At 40.4% G+C, this 21,475-nt stretch overlaps 1 protein-coding gene across 1 annotated transcript in view; it reads right to left on the reverse strand.

Annotated features, from left to right (window-relative positions):
* The window catches only part of PPP2R5E (protein phosphatase 2 regulatory subunit B'epsilon), a 153,605-nt gene that overhangs the window by 60,777 nt on the left and 71,353 nt on the right, over positions 1–21,475 (reverse strand). Inside the window, 1 exon segment of the mRNA XM_032621892.1 lies at positions 15,191–15,387. Coding sequence (XP_032477783.1) covers positions 15,191–15,387 — 197 coding nt within the window.

The raw sequence follows: 21,475 nt of genomic DNA on the forward strand, positions 1-21,475 counted from the left end.
ATGATCGATTGGTGTAACTGGATTTTTCTGAAAATAATTCGATCCCTTTAGACAATCAGTTTCTAGAAGGATCAGAGCACTGACAACTGCATGGGAAGAAAGGGATCTGTCCACGAGAGATTAAGACCAGAGAATCAATAGAATTTGAATACAGATCAAACGTAAATACTAGGTACAGTTTTGAGGAATAACATCAACATTTAGTTACAAGGAGACAAAAGGGAGAAAGCGCGTGAACGAGAGGTCTCTGTCTTTTGTTCCATTCTCTCTGACCTACCACATGCCCATCAGAAGACAGCAATGCGCCAATAGCAGGAAAAGAGATCGGGAGGGTAGGGGGATGCAAGGGAAAGAGGAGGATATCTGAGCAGAGCCCCCTCCATGTGCACTTATATAAAATTCAAAATCTCACAAAACTAACTAATAGCATTAATGCCAGTACAGAGCAAGGAGAGAGGACTCAAACCCACAAAATCTGTGCTCTTACTCACAGTGCTACATCCGGGCATATTAAAATGGGAGCCCTGTATGAGAGGGTGGCATTGAGACCGGCTGGGCCATTTCCTTACCACAACCCCCCTTTCGTCCTCCCAGGAGCTCTCCTTTTATTGGTGCCTTTGGGTCTTTTCTCTTGGGCTTGTCTGATTCTCCAGAAAAGAAACATCCATCTCCAGAGTAGCGGCAAAAGGGATCTGGGAGCTGGGATGGGGAAGAGGGTTAAGGATCCTTCCACTCAACATGATTCCCTGCTTTCAGAAAGGTACCATTGCTCTGAACTGTGCCTAATATCCCAGAGTCTAGATTCCCTCCAGTTTAGCCTCTCCAGAGAGTAGCCCTTCAGTCTTCTGCTGGGAGTTGGGAGGCGCAGTCATCTGGCTGCCTGGTTTGGGGGGAGTGGGTAGGATCAGGAGTTTCAACAGACCTTCCACCAAGTCTCCTATTTTTGCCCCCATGCACCCTTACTTTGAAAAGTACCTTTCTGCACCTTCCAGGGGTTAATACGGTATGAGTTGGTTACTTCTGAACTGTCCTTGCCGTTGCTTAGGGTTCAACTGTCTCTAATCAGCCAAGGTAGTGACCACAGGTTCATTTGCTTTCTGGCTTCCAAAATGTTGAGTCTGAGATGTCCTCTCTGTTTTGCTTTGTTCCTGTGGGCTTTATTTCCTTTCAGTAATTTTTGTGTGGGTTCAGAGATAAAGCAAGTAAACATAACGCATGTATGTGTTCAATTCGCACTATTTACTCAAAAGTTAGCAATTGTTTCCTATTAAATTATTTCTTCCATTCTCCAGTAACTTCTGCTAATTCAGGCAATTTAATTTTCTTATGCAAAAATGTCAATCCCCCATTAGTGGGAAAGAATCCAGCAGAACGACAAGAAAACTAAATGGCAGCTGCTCTAACCTCAGCCAAGGTAAAGTGAGAGATGCCCACATCAAGTTTTCTTTCTCAGAATTAGAACCAACCACAGTAAAAGATCTTAGTGTGAATCAAAATAGAAAGCAAAGCACGTTCTGGATCTTGGAATACTGAATAAAGAAGTCAAATGAATGCCTCAAAGTCATCAATTTCACCCAATGAACAAGTACACAAATCTCAAAAGAAAAATCAACTCTACAACTCAAGGTCGAGCAAAGCTGAACCCTTGGCATGATGCTCTTGTCTCAATACTCAGTTCTCTGTCATCTCTTCTACTATGAATTCTGTTTCCAGGGCACTAGGATGTCCTTAACTCCATTATTTCCAGTTATGTACAGAGCAATTCTGACATCTCATTAGATCTCAAATTCATTCTAGTCAAAACCAATCACATCCTCTATTTCCCCCTGAAAGAGAATTCTCTTCTCACCTTTCTCATCTGTCTAACCCTTTGGAATTTTCTTTAACTCTTCCTCTCCGCTATCTGCTTTATGCAACTTATCAACAAGTCATTTTATTTATTCCTTCACAACGTCACTTGGGGCTAATGGTGGTGTTACTTTTCTATTTTTTAAAATATTTTTTGATGTGGACCATTTTTAAAGTCTTTACTGAATTTCTTACAATATTGCTTCTGTTTTATGTTTTGGTTTTTCGGCCACGAGGCATGTGGGATCTTAGCTCCCAGACCAGGGATGGAACCCGCACCCCTTGCATTGGAAGGCGAAGTCTTAACCACTGTACTATCAGGGAAGTCCCAGTGTTACTTTTAATAGTGGAATTTGAGAACAGTTTAAATGTCCCCAGATGGGAAAAGCGTTAAGTAAACAATGGTATATCCACATGATGGAGTATGAGGCAGACATTAGAACGATGTTTTTAAAATATATTTAATTACATGAAAGCATGTTTACGTCATAATTCTAAAGAAATTTTTAATGCAAAATTAAATACATAGTAAGATTAGAAAAAAAATTTTAACAAGGGAAAACAGGAAAGGGAACAAGGAAATTTTCTTAAGTGACGGCAATGTTCTAGATCTGGCGTTATCGTTACATGAGTGTATAGAATTGTTAAATTCATTGAACATTCACTGTCTAAGCCCTGTTCTTAAAATTGTATTCCATGTAAGCATATCTAAAAATTTTTTATTTAAGGGAAAAATCTCATTTTAAAACAGTGACTAGGAGGAAACTGGCCAAAATGTGGACAATGATTGAATTTAAATAATGAAACTATGGATCATTTTTTTCTCTGGTTTCCAAACTTTCTTTTATGAGCACAGGAAAAAAAGAGAGAAGATGGGGAGTCCTTTTACATATGATTTTCCAATTCCTCTTCCTTTGCTACCATCTGACAAGACTAGGACAACAGCCTTCTGCCACCAGCCATCCTGGGTTAAATCTGCCAGCCAAAAATCTCTGTAAAGGAGCTGGCAGGAAGCTTTTTTTGTGGGGCAGGAGAAAGAAAAATAAGAATATCATTTACATTTCACCTCCTATTCAAAAACCTTAGCAACTCTCTGCTTGCTGTCCATAAGATTAAGTCTAACCTCTTCTACTTAGCTTCCCAAGACCTCTGTAATCTAGACCCATCCCTGCCACTCCATCTTATTACCCACAAATTCCAACCACGAACCCTCCAGTCCCATTAGGCTTCTATTTCAAGACTAAACTGCTCAAAGTAAGAGGCAACTTTTTAACCTGCTGAAATGCTGACAGTAATGTTAATTAATTCTCTCTAGAGTCTATTATCCCCACACGAACCATCACAGGAAATATTTCCCACAGAGATGCAACTATATTGCACTGCCTCCAAAATTGGAATGTAGCAGTGAATCCAAAAGTGAAGATTGTTGATATTAAATCTTGAAGTCCAAAATAAGGTGTAACACTGCAATAGTCATAGTGCTTACTGTGTATAAATACGGAGCAGGCCATCTTGCTGCTGGCAGTCAGCACAGCACGTCCCAACACACAGGCTAGCCCTGTGATACCGTTTTTGCTACATACCATTATGCTGGACTACGGATCCACATCCCAGAAAGGTACTAAAACTGGTAAATTAAGTCATTTGGTAAGAAGCCAAAGTGCACAAGTTGATAAAACAATAACAACACAGGGCTGTTTTCAGAACACGTATAGTTCCTTTAACATCTGCTTTGAACACTTTACGGTTCAAATCAGCTAAGTGCTAAAAGAAAATTTAAACCTCTTGAATTTTGAATTTAAAAAACGCACACAATACTTGAGCTCCTGAGGCAAGAGTTTCTGGCTATTGAGTATGTGTTCTTATGTGAAATCACTGAAAATAAACAGGGAACTGTCAAAACTGTCACTGCCCCTTATTCTGTGTCCTGTGTGTAAGTCTCTGTCTCTGTGACCCTTCATTAGTAAAATAAAGCCCTGAGCTAAAGGGTGAGCAGTGAAAACAAAAACACACCTGACCTACATTATGACCAGAGATTAACATCACCCTGTACCAGATACTACTGCTTCATAATAAATTGAGTAAGAAGCCCCTCCAGACAGACAGCTCTCCCTCACCAGCCTCACTGGCACGCTGGGCCTCATCTTGGAGGGGAGACAGGAGCGTGGATTGTCAGCTCCTGGGAAGGAACCAAGACAGGGTTCTAGGGGCAGGTACTGCCCACCAACCCTTTTAGCTTCCTTTTCTAGGGGGGGGCCACACCGCAGGCATGCGGGATCTTAGTTCCCCATTCCCTCTGCAGTGGAAGTGCAGAGTCTTCACCACTCTGGACCACCAGGGAAGTCCCTAGCTTCCATTTTCAATGTGCTTTTAAAGACCATTGCCTTCCAATTATTTCACCCTTCAATACCACACTTGACTTTCCAGAATAGGGCATGACAAACTCCCCACTTTGTACCTGATGGCAGCACAAATACAAAACTCAACTTTCTAGCAACCTTATCTACTGTCTAAGCTTAACACATTTTTCTAACTTCTAAGAGAAAAAGCCAAACGTCCCGCAAAAGGAAGAGGCCTGCATTATTCCAGAATGTTCTACTCTATTCTCATAAATGCCTTAAACTTCTTCAGGAAGGGAAATTCCATGGTATTTCAAGGTAGCCCATGGCGCACCTGCCCAGCCCCCACTCTCTGTTTGTAACCCACCTTTCTGTAGGGCAGGAAACATTATACTCTCCAGAATACCTTGCTTATCCATTTTATTAAAAAATAAACTCACTCTCCAACTTAACAAATAGTTATAATAGGTCCTATTTTTATTCAGAAACATCCTCTCTTCTGTATGTCACCCTCTGCCCTCCTGGCACTGCTCCTCCCACGGAGCAGCATGTGGGATCCTCCCGGACCGGGCCACGAAACCCGTGTCCCCTGCATCGGCAGGCGGACTCTCAACCACTGCGCCACCAGGAAGCCAAGTTTGGCTTTTAATATTGGTCAGAAGCCACCTACCTCCTGGAAATGACCTGCGTTGTTTTCTTGCCAAATTCTTGCCTCAAGCATTACTGTCTCTGAGAATGCCACATGGAGGACACTCATTTTCTCCGTTTCTTCCTGCTAATAATGCACCACTGTGGCGTAACCGGCTTTCCCCTTAGAGAATCAAGCCAATAAATACCTCTCTCTCATTTCTGTCTCTCCTCGGGTAAAGAGAAGACTGAGCCATATAAACTAACATCAATTCCTACGCTAGAGGTTAAGACCCACTATATATACCACAGGCAGTATTTTCCAATCATTATATCATCCATTTTCTTGGCAGATTTTTCCAGAAGTATTGCTTACACCGCTAACCATATTTTCAGTTTCAAGGTTAAATTAAAAGGTGGATAAAAGAGGAATCAAAACTTGAATGCAATACTGTAACTTATCCTGCAAAACTCTGCTGCCAGCTTGGGGGCATGGGGAAGGAGAAAGAGGGGAATATTCTCATCTCAGCGAAATGATAGTATTGGATAGATCAGTGCTAGACAAGGGCACAGCTGTCAAACCATTTTAGGTATATTGAAAACTCTGAACAATCTGTAAAGCATTAAGCCACAGGGACTACAGCTTGTAAATGAAGCAAACAGCAATTCATGAGTAGCTCATTGCTTCCTGAGTAAAAATCTGCTCCTTAAAATGTTAATTAAAAACTAAACCCATTAAAATCCCTGTCTGATATTTTAAGAGAAGAATGTTTGCAGGAGAGAAGTGGCAAATTATTAATACCGTGTGGACATTACTATGCAAGTAATATCAGGAAAAATTTTATGTAGGGCAGCATATATACACATGTATATATATAGTTATACACACACGGGCACCTGCAGATTAACAGGGCTCTCCCCACACCCTCAAAAAAAGACTTGAAAATAAAATTTCCCAGAGAGAATTTCAACAGTCAAAGATATGGAAAGTCATCTTAAAGAGACAAAAAAGCTTTCAGGCTAGCAAGACTTCACTGTAACCAGAAAAACTGATTAATCCATCCAAACAAAAAAGGTTAAGTCTAGCAGAGGTGGCAAAGGTGGTACTATGAATAATGATAACAGTAACAACATCATAACAACCTTTATAAAGTTACAGTAGGTAACAACTTTAAGAGGATTAAGACTCATCTAAGATCACACGGCTAGGTAAGTGGCCCAGGTCAGTCCCGTCTACATCACAGACCCAGGGAGGACCACAAAAAGGGAAAGCAGGCTGTACAAATGTTAAATGCCTTCCAAGGATTAGGGGCCAGCATAGAGATGGAGGGGCATTTTTTTTTTTTTTTTTTTTTTGCGGTACGCGGGCCTCTCACCGCTGCGGGCCTCTCCTGCCGCAGAGCACAGGCTCCGGACGCGCAGGGCCCAGCGGCCACGGCTCACGGACCCAGCCGCTCCGCGGAAAAGGGGCCCCTCCGGACCGGGGCACGAACCCGTGTCCCCCGCAACGGCAGGCGGACTCCCCAACCACTGCGCCACCAGGGAAACCCAAGAGATGAAGGGCATTTAAATCATCTAACTCCCTTGCTCCAATCCAAGCTAACCAAACAATTTAGGGATCCTTGGCTGCTTACATAGCTTGCCTGCTTCTAACGGTGGGGCAGAAGGAGAAGTAGCATGGCGGGAGCACATGAACTTAAGGGATACGACCATCTCGAGGATGGAACAGATGACAGTTTGAACTACACAGCTTTCCTCCTGAGGTCCTCCTCACCCCCAATCACCATGTACTCCTGCCTACTGGGAAGGAGTGGTAGGGCAGAGAAAAAGTGTTAATTTGAGAATAACACAAAGGCAATGTAGTTATTATATATAGGGTAGTGAGGTGGTGCGGGGAGACGGAGTGAAAGGGAAGCTGTTTCTTAAGCAAAAACAAAACATTTAACCCCAGAGCCTATTATTTGATAAAATAACAAGCAAGGAAAGGTAGAGGGAAAGCATCAAGGCCTTATGACCTATTCAGAGGGGCTCAGGAAGAGAACATAGTACTGAGGCAACAGTCCCAAATTTAGAGATTTTAGTCTTCATTCCTGTTAGAAAGACTGATCCCAGGAGAGCATTATGGCACAGCAGTTAAGAGGATGGGCCCTGTAGCCAGGACAGACGGGTTAAACCTCAGTTCTGCCAGTTACCCAGGTGAGTACCTTTGGGCAAGTTTCTAACCTCTCTCTACTTCCTTTACATCATCTATAAATAATATATAATAATACTATAACAAAATATAATATAAAATACTATAATTATATAATATATAATACAAAACAAGGCTGTTGTTGAGTAGCTGCTGCAGGCTATTATGCTGCTGACAGTGGAAGGTGTACGGGTGCTGGTGACCTTCTTTGGTTAGTGCACACCTTTCTGAAGAAGCTCTAAAGGTTAAGTATTCAACCACAATTCTAAACTGTATAATCATTGTTAAAAACCTACAAAAAACTGACACAAGGTAAGACAAAAAAATCTGAATAGTCAACATGTATTTTAGAAATTGAGGGGGTCTGGGAGGGATGGATTGGGAGCTTGGGATTGGCAGATGCAAACTATTATATATAGAATGGATAAACAACAAGGTCCTACTGTATAGCACAGGGCCTGTGATAAACCGTAATGGAGAAGAGTATGGAAAAGAATGTATATATGTATATATAGATAGATAGATAGATAGATGTATAACTGAATCACTTTGCTGCACAGCAGAAATTAACACAACATTGTAAATCAACTATAGTTCAATAAAATAAATTAAAAAAAAAAAAAAGAATTCACTGCCAGAAACCTTCCCATAAAGAAAACTCCAGGCCCAGATGGTTTCATTGGTGAAATCATTCTTACAACTTCATTTTTCATCTTTAGTTACTGCCATAAATGGAAGACCCTGCCATCTTTTCCAATCTCATCCTACATTTCCCAACAGAGCAGCATCAAGCAGAGCACTGCATATGTAAAAATCGAGCTTAAACCATTTTGGAGTCAGATTATATCTTTGAAAATTAATCAAAAGCTACAGATCTGGGCTTCCCTGGTGGCGGCAGTGGTTGAGAATCTGCCTGCTAATGCAGGGGACACCGGTTCGAGCCCTGGTTTGGGAAGATCCCACATGCCGCGGAGCAACTACGCCCGTGAGCCACAATTGCTGAGCCTGCGTATCTGGAGCCTGTGCTCCACATCAAGAGAGGCCGCGCTAGTGAGAGGCCCGCGCACCGCGATGAAGAGTGGCCCCCACTTGCCACAACTAGAGAAAGCCCTCGCACAGAAACGAAGACCCAACACAGCAAAAATAAATTAATTAATTAATAAACTCCTACCCCCAACATCTTCTAAAAAAAAAAAAAAAAAAAAAAAAGCTACAGATCTTCTCCCACAAAAAGAGGCAAAACACAAAATTTTGCACTCAACATCAGGAGGTCCACTGACCCCCATGAAACCAACTGATGGACACCCAAAGATGCTAAATGAATATTGTTAAATGAGCATTAACTGAAGTAGCACAGAGTGACAGTTTAAGGAAAGGACAGAGCGCCTGCCAGTTTCTCTAACCCTCTGATAAATTACAAATGGTAACAATCTGTTCCTAACCTTGAGCAGCAATTCTTCCTGACCTCATTCTAAAAGTATCTTTTGGTAATCTTCATCATCATAACCTTAAATTCTTTTCAAAGTACCAAGGAATTCTTTTTCTAATTTAATTCTTAGGTCCTATCTTTAGACTTATCCTATCCATAAAAATTCCCCAATAAGTCATCACTTCCTAAATGACTTTCCCAGATGTCACTCAATTCTTTCCCATTCTTTATATTTCCAATCTTGAAGCAGCCCACCTTCCCCCATCCCACATCCAGTGGCTCACACAAAAGATCTTATCTCCTTTGGGCCTAAAGAATCACCTCCAAGGCAAATTCTGGCCAGGATGTATAGTTATATTCCTTATCAGATGCAGGAGGATGAAAAATGGAAATTTCATATTCCCCCTGGTAGTTATCATTCCCAAGGCTACCTAGATAGCTGTTATTTTATGAAAAGAAATCCTCCATCCTTTAGCCAAGAGAGGATGCAATGAAGTTAACAAAGCATTCCTAAGAGTCTGTGTAGGCACACTCTGAGACCTTTAATTGCGACTTCATATTTTTCTACAAAACCATATTATCCTATTAAGAGGCTAACCAGAGCTGTGATTTCCAGTTAAGTCACAGAATGTATAAAAGATAAAGCACTTAGATAACCAAGTGACAGGATATAATTTGAGAGTGGGAAAAAACGAAGCTAATGTGTGGCCAAGAAACAATATAAAGGACTCAAGGAAAGATTTCAATAGAAAAAAGAAGAAAAAGTTGTACAACATATTTTATCTTAAAACTACATTCGCTTTGGAAAATCATATATTCTACAGTTTGAGATATACAGAGATTTAACCACAGATGAGGTTAGGAATAGGGCAAGACTCTGAAATCAAGAAAAGCCAAGATATAAAGAGAAAATATGAAAATAATAACAGCAAACGACCAGTGCAACAAGATTATACTTTGTGCAGGAAAGAAGTGATAGGGTTTTACTCTAATGAGGACAGTACACCCAAGATTCCACCACTGTACGTGCAATCATTATCTACAGCCGTCATTTCAACTTCCTCATGTTTCGCATACTACCTCCCCCGAAACCACTGCACTGAAGCACAAGGATTCTCTGCATCACCTGGGGGTCCCAGTATTGTTCTCTTTCTCCCCTGCTCTACTCTCATGCTAATAATTACCAATCTCAATCTCCAACTTTCCATCTAGGACTCCTGTAACCTCGAAGTTAACACATCAAAAATCAACCAGCTTCCACCCAAAAAACCTGCTCCCCTTCCTGCTGTACCTTTCTCAAATAGGAGCACCATGACTACCAAATTCCCAAGCTATCCTAGACTGCTTCCTCTCTCTCTCACTCCAAACATCAATGCAAATTCTACGGCCTTCAATTTTACTCCTAGTGAGCCTTAAATGCCATCCTTTCCTCATCTTCTTCTACTTTCACCCCGTGCTTGGTTTAGGCCCTCTTAACAACTTCTCTGATACAACAGGCCCCTAATCAATTCCTCTCTGCCTTCAAGTTCAGCCCCCTCCAATCTACCTGACTCACTGCCATACAGTACAATCTGACTGTGTCACTCCCCTGCATTACAACTTTTCAATGATTATCCACTGTCTGTGAGGTTCTTTCAGGATCTTCTGGTCCACATCTGCATCTTCAACTGCCATCGTTCACCTCCTCTCACTTCCCCAACCCACACACGACGCATTTAATGTTGTAACAACACAACACTGCTGTGTTCCTCTGAATATATCATGCGGCTTGGGAATTCCCTTGCATCATGTAATTCTTCTTTTTCATTCCAACACGATTTCAGCCCCTGGAAAACATGTTTTCACCTTTAATACTCAGGCGTTTCCTCACTTTTGTAAAGCCTTCCTGACCACCCTATCCTCCTCGGATTAACCCCTCCTTTTGCTCTACTCCTTCCCTGCCTTCTACATACTTCTATTAATGCACGTATGACATATTTTATTATTTGTTCACATAAGTGCCCTCTCTACCAGACTGTGAGTTTGTTGACCAGAGCAGGGTCCTGTTCTTTTTTTTAAATCATCAAAATGTAAAAACATGGCTTCTAAATCACTCAATAAACATTACTATGGAATTAATTAAATAACGTCTTCACCCGTTAAGATTTCCTCTCACATTTGAAATACCTCCCCAAAAGAGATGGTTTTGAAAAAGGAAGGATTTGTGAATATAAAGAGTATAAAATACCGTTTAAGTTTGAGTAAAAAAAAAAAAAAAAAATTAAACCAAGATTACTTGGAGAGCTAGAAATTCTAAGAAATCTTTTAAAGGAATGCATGGCAACAGAACCAGAAACAAAACATGAGCATAATGTGGTAAAAATACTGCCTCAAAGACAGAAGCCTGACACTTGAGATGATGCACGGCAAAATGTGCCAAAGCCTAAGGAACTAACAGCCCTGGGGTTTCTCATTTTTCCATCATACGTGACCCCATGAGAAAGAAACACATGGAAGAAACCACTTACAGAGCAGAAGCAAACTACTCTGGACAGTGCTCTGTAAACTTTAAGAATGGCAGAATCCAGGGACTTCCTGGCGTCCAGTGGTTAAGACACCATGCTTCCACTGCAGGGGGCACGGGTTCGATCCCTGGTCAGGGAACTAAGATCCTGCAGGCCAGGCAGCACGGCCAAAAATAATAATATAATATAGAAAAGAAAAAAAAAAAGAATGGCAGAATTCATTCTAAATTTCTTACACTGTGTTGACGAAAGAGCTGGTATTTTTCAAGAGCTGGAAGGATGTGAGAGGACCACCACCAACTCCCCCCATTTACAGCGGAGACTTGGGGCTTAGAAAGGAACCCAAGTCTCACCACTAGTTAAGTGGAAGATGACAGTGGCTTCTACTTTCTCTATCTGGGGCTCTTTTCCACTACTCCACACTACCCTTCTGCAGGTGAGTTTAGGTGCTATATTGTTTTTTTTATTTTGTTTACACATAAAAGAGTTATTTGTCTTTCTTAATTCTAAGAGTCTGTAGGTGGTGTCTAGGCTTTATATAAATGCTAAAAATGGTTTCCACACTCTAGATTACTTTCATCTTCCTACTCTTTTCTTACCCTAACAGGCATAGCAACTCTCAAAGTACGTCCCATCAGGTTTTGGTAATAATACTGACATCAGAACATGCCATCTTAAGTCCATCACTCATCCTGGTTTGTAAAACCTAGCTATCGTTTCATGGATATTTCATTAAAAGCACTAGCCATTTCCTCACTAATCGCTAGTGAAGCAGTTTCATTTTACAGGAATAAGAAAGAGGAATAGGTGGGAACAGTAACTATTCAACAGGCAGGATTGGAATTACAGAAATTGAAGACCACTGAGGCAATGGGATACAGCATATCGAGCTAACAGAGCATTTTAAGTCCACAAACAGGAACTCTGGGTTCCCCAATGATTATAAAGTCAAGTGATCTAATAATGAGAATCACAAAATATAGTAGACAGTAGCATTGATTAAATGCTTGCCATGTGTTAGCGACTGTTATAAGAGCTTTACATACATCATCAACAATCCTCACAAAATACCCAAAATGTAGGTACGTTACAGATGAGGAAAGTGAGCAGTAATGGCGCCAGGATTTCTACACAACAGGGGCTCACACGTGGCAAAAAACAGAAGGGAGTAGAGGGCAAGTAGCGACTTGGTTCCAACCCTTCTTAAAGAGACATAAATCCCTGGTTACTAGGTTGTATGTCTGTCTGAGGTGATGAGAACCTTGATGTACAAACAAAGCACGATTTTCCTCAGGTGGACTATTCATGGAGCAGGGCAGGAGGGACGGTGGCTGCCCCTCCCCCAATGCTACACACCTCTTAGCAACTCACAAAAACTGAGGACTCCAAAGATGGAGGGCTCTGTCCGCAGTGATGAAGCAAGTAAGTGTGGCCGGAGTTGGCATTTGAACCCAGGTTTGTGTGGTTTCGAAGCCCTTTCTCTTTCTACACTGCCACGCTACTTCCTTCTCTATAAATGTCATTTTGTCTAGGAACCATGCAAAATTAGTAGGTAGCAATTTCACAAATCACAAAATATGAAGTACATTTTAAAGTACACATTCCCAGATGAATGACAGGAGTCTTTTTTTTTTTTTTGCGGTACGCGGGCCTCTCACTGTTGTGGCCTCTCCCGTTGCGGAGCACAGGCTCCGGATGCGCAGGCTCAGAGGCCATGGCTCATGGGCCCAGCCGCCCCGCGGCATGTGGGATCCTCCCCGACCGGGGCACGAACCCGCGTCCCCTGCATCGGCAGGTGGACTCCCAACCACTGCGCCACCAGGGAAGCCCAGGAGTCTTTTTTTAAAAGGTTTTTTTTGTTGGGGTAGAGGGGCATGGGGGGAGGTGGTAAGAAGAGAAAATGGTCTCCTCTGAGAGCCTCAAGCTGGTTTAGGACTAAGTTGGTTCACAGGAATGAATGGGTTTTTGGATTATGCCAGCTACTGGGTTTAAAGCTGAATATAATCCAATGACATCCAATATCTTCATCCTAATTTGAGAGCCTAAAATGCCCCTATTTAAGAGGGAATTCATCTATTCATTCAACAATCTCCAGGTAGGCCTGGGCTAGGAGGTATTAACAGAGGCCACAGAGATGTGCAGGACAACTCCGAACAGTTTCTGCTTATGGAGTACTTACCAGCCTAATTAGAAAAATCAGATAAACGTGTGAAAGGATTAAATGGCAGCAGATGAACAAATTCTAAAAAGGGTGAGTGCACAAGAAGTGGTAGAAGTGAAGGAGGAGAAAACGCTGGGCTTTTCAGGAACCAGTGGTAGCACTGTAAGCGAGATCTTGAAAGGAAGGGGGGAATCAGAATTAAGGCAGGAGGGCGGAATTCACAAAGGTGCTCAGAACAGGGAAAAGGGCTGGTTACAAAACAATCCACAAATACCCAGACGTTCTCACAGAAGGGCAAACTGAGGTGTGTACAAGGATATTCATGGGGTCGTGTTAATAAATCCATGGCACATCCACACATGAAATGCAGCTAGTAAAAATGAATGAGGCAGCTTTATATGTACTGATGTACATTATATACTGCTAAGTAAAAAAAGCAAGGTACAGAGAGTGTGTATACTATGCTACCATTTGTGTGTTTACAAAAAACAATATTTATACATATATGCTTGTATATGCTTCAATATTCACGGACTATCCATGGAAAGATATAAGAGAAATTTATAAACGGTGAATACCTCTGTTAGCTGAGGACATGGGTAGGTTAAAACCAAGGGACTGTGCTCTGCAGAAGGCAGGTGGGCTAGAGAAGATCCTAAGTATCAGGGTAAGAGGTTTGGAGAACATGCAAACTCTAGAGCATGGTTTCTCAACAATGGCATCATTGACATTTGGGGCCAGATAATTCTTTGTTGTAGAATTATCTACAATTCTTTGTTGTAGAAAAATCTACAAAATTGTTGTACAATGCTGTCCTGTGCATTGTAAGATGTTTAACAGCATTCCTGGCCTCTACCCAGTAGATGCTGGTAGCACCCCACCTCCCACCCCTGGTTGTGTTTCCCAAAAATGTCTCCAGACAATGCCAAGGTGCCCTGGCAGGGAAAATCGCCCCTGGTTGAGAGCCACTGCTCAAGAACCACAATATAAAACAGTTAACATACAAAACCCTGTTTTACGTTCCTATAAATTAACAAATGCAATATACACTCCAATATGGATCTGAGGAATATATTGGACATTGTTTTGAAATGACCTTCATATATCTGTCATAGTTTCTCAAGTTGTGATAATTCAGGTCCCTCCCCAAATCTGAACTATTCATTTTTAACCATAACTACCCCATCACAGATGTCTCTTTCTGCATTTGTTGAATACAAGTGATAATAGTGAAAAAGAAAGGCTAAGTACATTTTCAGCAGTACACAGAGGGTGGGCAAGATTTCCCCAGTGGGCTTCCCATGATGCAATGACCCCTTGGATCTCTTCAGCATAACTTCTCGAGTTAGTAGACCAGCCCCACTTCCTCCAGATATCACGTGCTCTCTAGATCCAAGATCTTCTAGGATGCCAAGGAAGGCAACCCTCCCACAGAAATCTAACAGGAAACTATATTTTGGCTCAGCTTCTGAAAAACTAATATAATTATTGACACAGTAAGAACATAATTACTCGTATTATGCTAATTTTCTTCTCATAACTCTTAACGACCACACAAATTACAAGACGCTGTTCAAAAATAATGAAAGACATCACTCCTGTTTCTAAGATTATAAAGAGAATGATTAACTTATAAAGCCAAGAGAGGCTTTACCTAGATTCTACATATCACAATTTCAGTAAGCTTAAAGCCATTTCTAATATACCACAGTGAATTGGGAGAAAAAAAAAAATCAAGACATCCAACAGGCTTGAATATATTTCAAACACAGATCTAAAACTTTTGTTGATTCTCCTGTGTCTTTTCTTTTCCCAATGCCAGAAATCCAGTAACACCCTGGCAATCTTTGCTTCGTATTTTGAAGTCACTGATTCCTCCAATACTGTTGTAGGTGAAAAGTTCTGGATTTCATTCTCATGAAATCATGCTCTTCAAATTTTAGTATTGTGCCGACTACTTGTGCTTAGCTCTCAGAAGGCTGGCTCTCATTTGTGGAGGTGACCTCCAGTGACCTGACCCTGCAGTAAATACACCTGTGAGTCCCTAAGGAAGGTGCTTAAATGTGTCCGCGGCGAAAAAAAGAAACTCACCATTCTAACTACTTCAGGGTAAGTCTGCTCTGTCAAACAGCCTCTGCTTATTGTAATGTAGTCCACCAGTTCATTAAGAGTGGAGCGCTTGTATTCTTTCATTTTAAGATCAGATAGCGTGTCCATGAAGTCAAAAATGACACAGCACTGCTGAAGTTTCTTTAGGAACAGTTCAGGCTGCTCTGAGGATGGAACGTCTAAGAAAAAAAAAGGAAATGGTGTAAGTCTGTCATCAATTTCTAGGTAACAGGAATTCTCTGTGAAAGTTAACTTCAAAAGCAAGCTCAAAAAAATAAGAATTCACATGACAACAGTGTTCTTTTAAACAGTTACACATGGGCAGGAGGGGATACCATATCCACTACTACAGAGACCTTGTCTTTGGAAACTACATGGTACCAACACAATTGACAGCATTTGCTATTCAGCCACCAAAGATTGACCAAAATCCCAAGAGCTGTTAGAGAGTTGAAGCAAATTTTAACCAAAAACACCCCAATGTCAACACCCTTAAGCCAAAAACACTGAAAAAGGTCAAACTTTCCATTATAAGGTAGACACAGAAGTTTTCACTGTTGGTTTAAATTAATTTTACTAAAAAAATTTCAAAGCAGAAATGTCAGTTGATTCATTTTAATTTCATGCTGACATCCTTGGTATTTAAAGCAACTGTTGGGTGTGTGAGTTTATATTTCTTGTTTTGTTTTGGCTTGATATCTATGACGCTTCTTTGTCAAAGAAACTCGAAAAATCAAGCAATACCAACTCTCTCAAAAAGGGCACATCAGTAATGGAACAATGTGAGCGAACTCTACTAAAATCTAGGCTCTCCCTTTTGACCCATCTTCTTCCTTTATGGTGGGAGAAAACCACTAACATTTTTATTAATATGTTCTCAGAATAAACATCTGTTCTTTTCCTACAGGCAGCAGGTCAGACATTTGGTTTGGTGTCGTTTCTAAAACATATGTAGAAATTTTACACTAAAATTCTCCAGCGAGAATGGAAACCTGACCTACAGTTAGACTTGAAAGACACCAACTAAGTTGTCGATAGCTCTTTCCACTCCTATCTTCTTTCCACTACTTTATTCCACCAAACTGGAGCTTCTCTGGAAAGGTGATGAAATTATAACAAGAGAACCTCTGCTGCCTTCATCCAAGGCGATTAACTCATTAATCCTCAGAACACTCTCTGAGGTAAGCAGGTGGCATCATTTTATTATTCTCTATTTTTCACAGAGAAAATTAGAGACAATCATGGAGGTCCCACAGTGAATGAGTTATGAAGCTGGGCTCAGCACCTGGGTCTCTAACCACACTCCCACATTCCTTCTGTACGACTCAAGAAGGACTTGAACAATGTTTGACCTGTCACTTGCTACCATCCTCAGTTGCCAGCCTCCCAGTAAATGCTTTACAGTGGCCTCACAGCGTGGGCCACCTTGCTCCCTGGAGGTAAGTGCGACGGCTAACAGCACCTGTCTTCCAGCCACCAGCAGCAGGGAGAGAGGGCTAGATTCCTAGTCACAGGATCCGCATGACTCCTCTCCACAACCCCCTTGCCTCCCCACAGCCCACAACCCAAGCGCCAGCCCATGTACCCAGGACCCAAACACCACCTACTGACATCAACTTTGGGGTAAGCCTAGATGAGGTGCAATGGGCATCTGAAAGTATAGCATTTCCCTACCAGATATATAAGGGAACAAGAAGTAGTCGATGTTTTTAAAGGTATATAGCACCACTGCTACTCTCAGCAAAAACAAGTTACATATTTAGAAATTATTCTCAACCAATGAGTTGCCCCTTCCATCACCACCCCATAAATCCCCAAAGGCCTAACGTATCTCATAGTCAAAGAATTGGGGATTTGGGTTCAGCCATGACACATGTCTTATTCTATGACCCTAGACTTCATCACTTCCGAAACATTTAAGCTTTATAAGAACTAAATTTAGACAAACCAAGCTTTCCCTTTAATTGCTATTTGCTTCAGGTATTTACATAAACAAACAAAAACTAAACAAGGCTGCTCATCAATATGACTGTATATCGTTAACCAATGGCTAATTATATGTACACCACCATCATGGTTAATTACTGAAGTCTTCTAAGTTCTAAATCAGATTCCATACATCAAATCTGAAGGGGAGTTTTGACACTGCACAGGGAACAAGAAAAGGCTTATTAATGTTACATTAAAGTCTTCAGGACAAATTTTAATTAATCCTATTTTTGATACAGTAACTTTAATAATGCTTAAAAAATCAGACCATGTACATGGAGAACTCCTTAACTCAGCATATATAAAAGCATCTATAAATGATAGCTTTTCCTCCAAAAAGCAAACCATCATTTAAGCAGTGACAACAATGATTACTCTTTGTGGTCACTGCAATGATACTCAAGAGATTCACACTTTTCTACTTAAAAAAATTCAGGCAGTTAACATTTAGTTCTTTTTCTTAATGTTAGACAGTTGAAATTTATTCTTTCTTTATCCAAATTGATATAATGTCATAGACAAATGTGAGGCAGGCTATCTACCTAACCAATGGAATAATGATAATAGCTTACATTTATTGAGCACTGGGTACTATTCTAAGCACTTTACATATATTATGTCTTATTTAGTCCCGACAACAACCCTATGCAGTAGGTACTATTCAATTTAACAGATGAGAAAACCAAGACACAGAGAGAGTCAGTAACCTGTGCGGAGTCTTAGAACTAATAAGCAGTGGAGACAGGATTCCCACTCAGGCAAACTGGCTCCAGAGCCTGAACTCTTCACCACTGTGCAACAATCAAATTCAGTGAAACACAAGAGTAATACCATATTCCATAAAAGAGGGTATGTACAAAGAGAAAAGAGGAAGAACACAGAAAGAAATCAGCCAATTAATTTCCAACATGCCCTCATTATAAAGTATCATGCTGAACCCCTCTAGCCCATTCCCCAGAAATTAACACATACAGCAACAAGCTATGCTTTATCCTTTATCACAGACTAAATTCCTCTAAAATAACTTGCGGCACCTAAATTAAAGAATTTAAGTAATCAAGACTGACCAAAAGAAAAAAGGGGAATGGTGTCCTGAAAGAGCCAATTCCATTATAACAACTTCTCTAAATTGTGTTTTCATTCGTGCTGAAAGATAACCTAATTCACAACAGTCCAAGCATAGGGCTCTTCCTATAATGTTTGGCCCTCAGACTGCCCCACATAGCTGTGCTGCTCCCACCCTCCTTGCCCTCATTTCCCTAGACCCAGTGGGATACAAAAAAAGTAGAATGTGAAAAGGTAGGACCAGCCAGGATCAGAGAAGGAACACTCTGAGTAGTGCAGAAGGTTCCAGTGATACAAGTTTAATGTCTATGGAACCAGTCCCAGTAGCAATACAAATATTCTTTTTAAAGAAACATTTGTGTGTAGCTGATTCACTCTGTTATAAAGCAGAAACTAACACACCATTGTAAAGCAATCATACTCCAATAAAGATGTTAAAAAAAAAAAGAAACATTTGTAAAATGTATCAGGTACTAGGCCATAAAGAAAATCTCATAAAAGACAAAAAGAAGAAATCAGACAAGCAGTACATTTTGACCACATGCAGTAACACTAGATTTTAACAACTCAAAGATACCCACCTCCCAAATCCAAGCCACCTGAAAATCTAAATGTTTAGTAACTTAGATGAAGAAAAAAAATATATAGACATTCAAAATAAATGTAAACTAGAAAAATTAAGGGTCATCGCAGAATCCCAAAGCAAACCAGGCAATGGATGCTTGTGTCATCTATCTTCCAATGGAAACCTCTGTCCTGCACAGGCCGTCCCTAACAGCAGGAGAGGGATCCCACAGAATCATAACCATAAATAATGAGGAATCAGTAAGTGGTTATATAATACCATGCAGGTCATTAGCACAACAACCCACCCATCGAATGTTAGTATTCATTTAATGGGGAGAGTAACTGATCTACTGATCACAGCTTGATAAGATTCCATAAGGTCAGATTCCACTGCTCTGGAAAAACTCTTAGAATTAATTTAATTTCCAGAATATGTTTCTCACCCAAGGAAATAATGTACTGACCAGCTCAATGGTCGATGCTCTTGGCAGTTGCATTTCTTACTGTATTGTCCTTCTCTTTCCTTTTCAGCATTAGTCATTTTCTCACATGTGCTTTTCTATCACCATCTCTCAACAGCCTCCTATCAATTTTCATCAGTAAGTTGGGGAAAAGATTACTCTCACCTCCAAGGTGTTCATACCCAAATAATTTTAAAATTTACAAGTGCAAAAGGTAATGGAAAAATGGGCACAGAATTCAACAGTAAAGGGAGGATGCAAGTACAGATTAAGGGACAAAGATTCTCCTGTGTCTAAAGAACAGTCAACAGGTATTATACACATTTAGTTACACAAGCACACATGTGTGCACGTGTGCACATGCACACACACACACACACACACACACACACACACACACACCCGTCCCCTCACCCTCATTATGATTTTAAGGGCTGGTTGTTTATTGATTATTTATTTGTTTATAACTGGCAGAAGCTCCTTCCTGCCTAATCAAGAGCTTTCATTGTTTCATCCCATCTAAAGTTTGGGGCGTACAGTCATGGATCCAATATCAGCCCATCTTCCCTTGGGGCCTGGCTCAGTCAAAACTTAGCAAAGCAGAAAGTAGCAAAGGTACAAGAAATAAAATATGAGCCCAATGTCCTTTGGGTTTGGTGCTCTGGGACTCCAATCAAATGAAATTGTTGAAAATCACTGCAACCTGCAAATGTGCCAACCGAGGAAATAAAGAAGGCCCACAACATTAAATCGATTAGACACAGTATCACAGGAAGAAAGCAGACTGGTTTAAAAAAAAGAAAATGCGGGCTGATAAGTTATTTACACATAAGCTGTTTAAATGTATATAGATAAATTTTCCATAAAATGGTCATGTTTGCATTGGAAGCTAAGCAGTAACATTGTTTGAGCATGTTGATGAACAATATTTATTGTTCATTATTGAGCATATTGATGAACAATATTTATAGCTGGTTATTCCCATTCAAAGGAAATGGAAAAAATATTCTTCTAAATTAACAATGCTTTTCACCTGAAAATGCCCTACAATATTACACACTTAGCCCTTCTACATCCATTTCCCCTATTCTCACAAAAAATAAAGGTACCTGCAGAGATTGAGCATGTAAATGTGGTCTTTGATCCCTTCCACCTCATCCTTTAGAACTTTCCTTAAGGTGAACACATCCCCATCCAAGTATGTGATCAGTCCCTCACAAACGACCCTCCAAAACTTCAAGAAAGTCAATGAAAATTGTACCTGCATATGCATATGAGAATATATTTACAGAAAATTAGTCTCACAGCACTGAGAAGAGCTTAGCACTAAAATATTAAGTTGACTTAGCCTTGAAGGACTAAAGTGTGGTATGTTAGCACATGTGGTAAAATGCCTAATAGCCTGTCCATGTGATCTGTCTAAACCCATGCCACCAACTTTACTTCTAAACATAGATACAACAGGTAGCATTCCCTTTTTGTCGTACGTATTTCAAAAATCCTAAAAAGAATCCTATTTTATTTGTGGAACTATGCTTCCATTACGAATTGCTTTTGACACTTGAGAAAAAAAATCACGGACATAGCCAACAATATTTCATTAAAACAAGAAGACCACTATCAATCCTTACAATGAATCAGATAAGAAAATTAGGCTTCATGTACTATGAACTGAACCCAAGTATACCATGTTGGTTACACAACATAGTTCCATGTTAATAAGCAAATAAGAAACTGACATGTGAGCTAAAATAAGTATTAAATACCTGACCATTCCAATTACTTTACTACTGTATTCAAAATAGGGGTTCCAAAAAAGTTTGTTGTTGATGATAGTGGTGGTAGTGGGGGTGTATTTCCACTACAAGGTATTTGTATTTTATAGAAGCAGCTCATGTGATTTCAATGTGTGACCACAGCTAAAAACCACTGTTTTTAAAGTAATAACTTTTCAAATCCTTCTTTCATCTCCTTCACCTTTGAAATTCTCTTTCTCAGTTTATTTAAAGCTAACAGTGAAAATTTCTGGTTTTCAAGCAAAGGCAGGTCCCTGGCAACACCTACAACAGTGAAAGCATTCCTTCTTTGCCTTGGCTATAAATATGTGAATGTAAAATTGGCTGCTTTTAGAACTCTTCGCAGTCTATTAGGAAGATCGGAAAACACTTTGCTGATTATTAGCGTA

The sequence above is a fragment of the Phocoena sinus genome, chromosome 2 (assembly GCF_008692025.1).
Source record: "Phocoena sinus isolate mPhoSin1 chromosome 2, mPhoSin1.pri, whole genome shotgun sequence".
Classification (NCBI taxonomy): Eukaryota; Metazoa; Chordata; class Mammalia; order Artiodactyla; family Phocoenidae; genus Phocoena; species Phocoena sinus.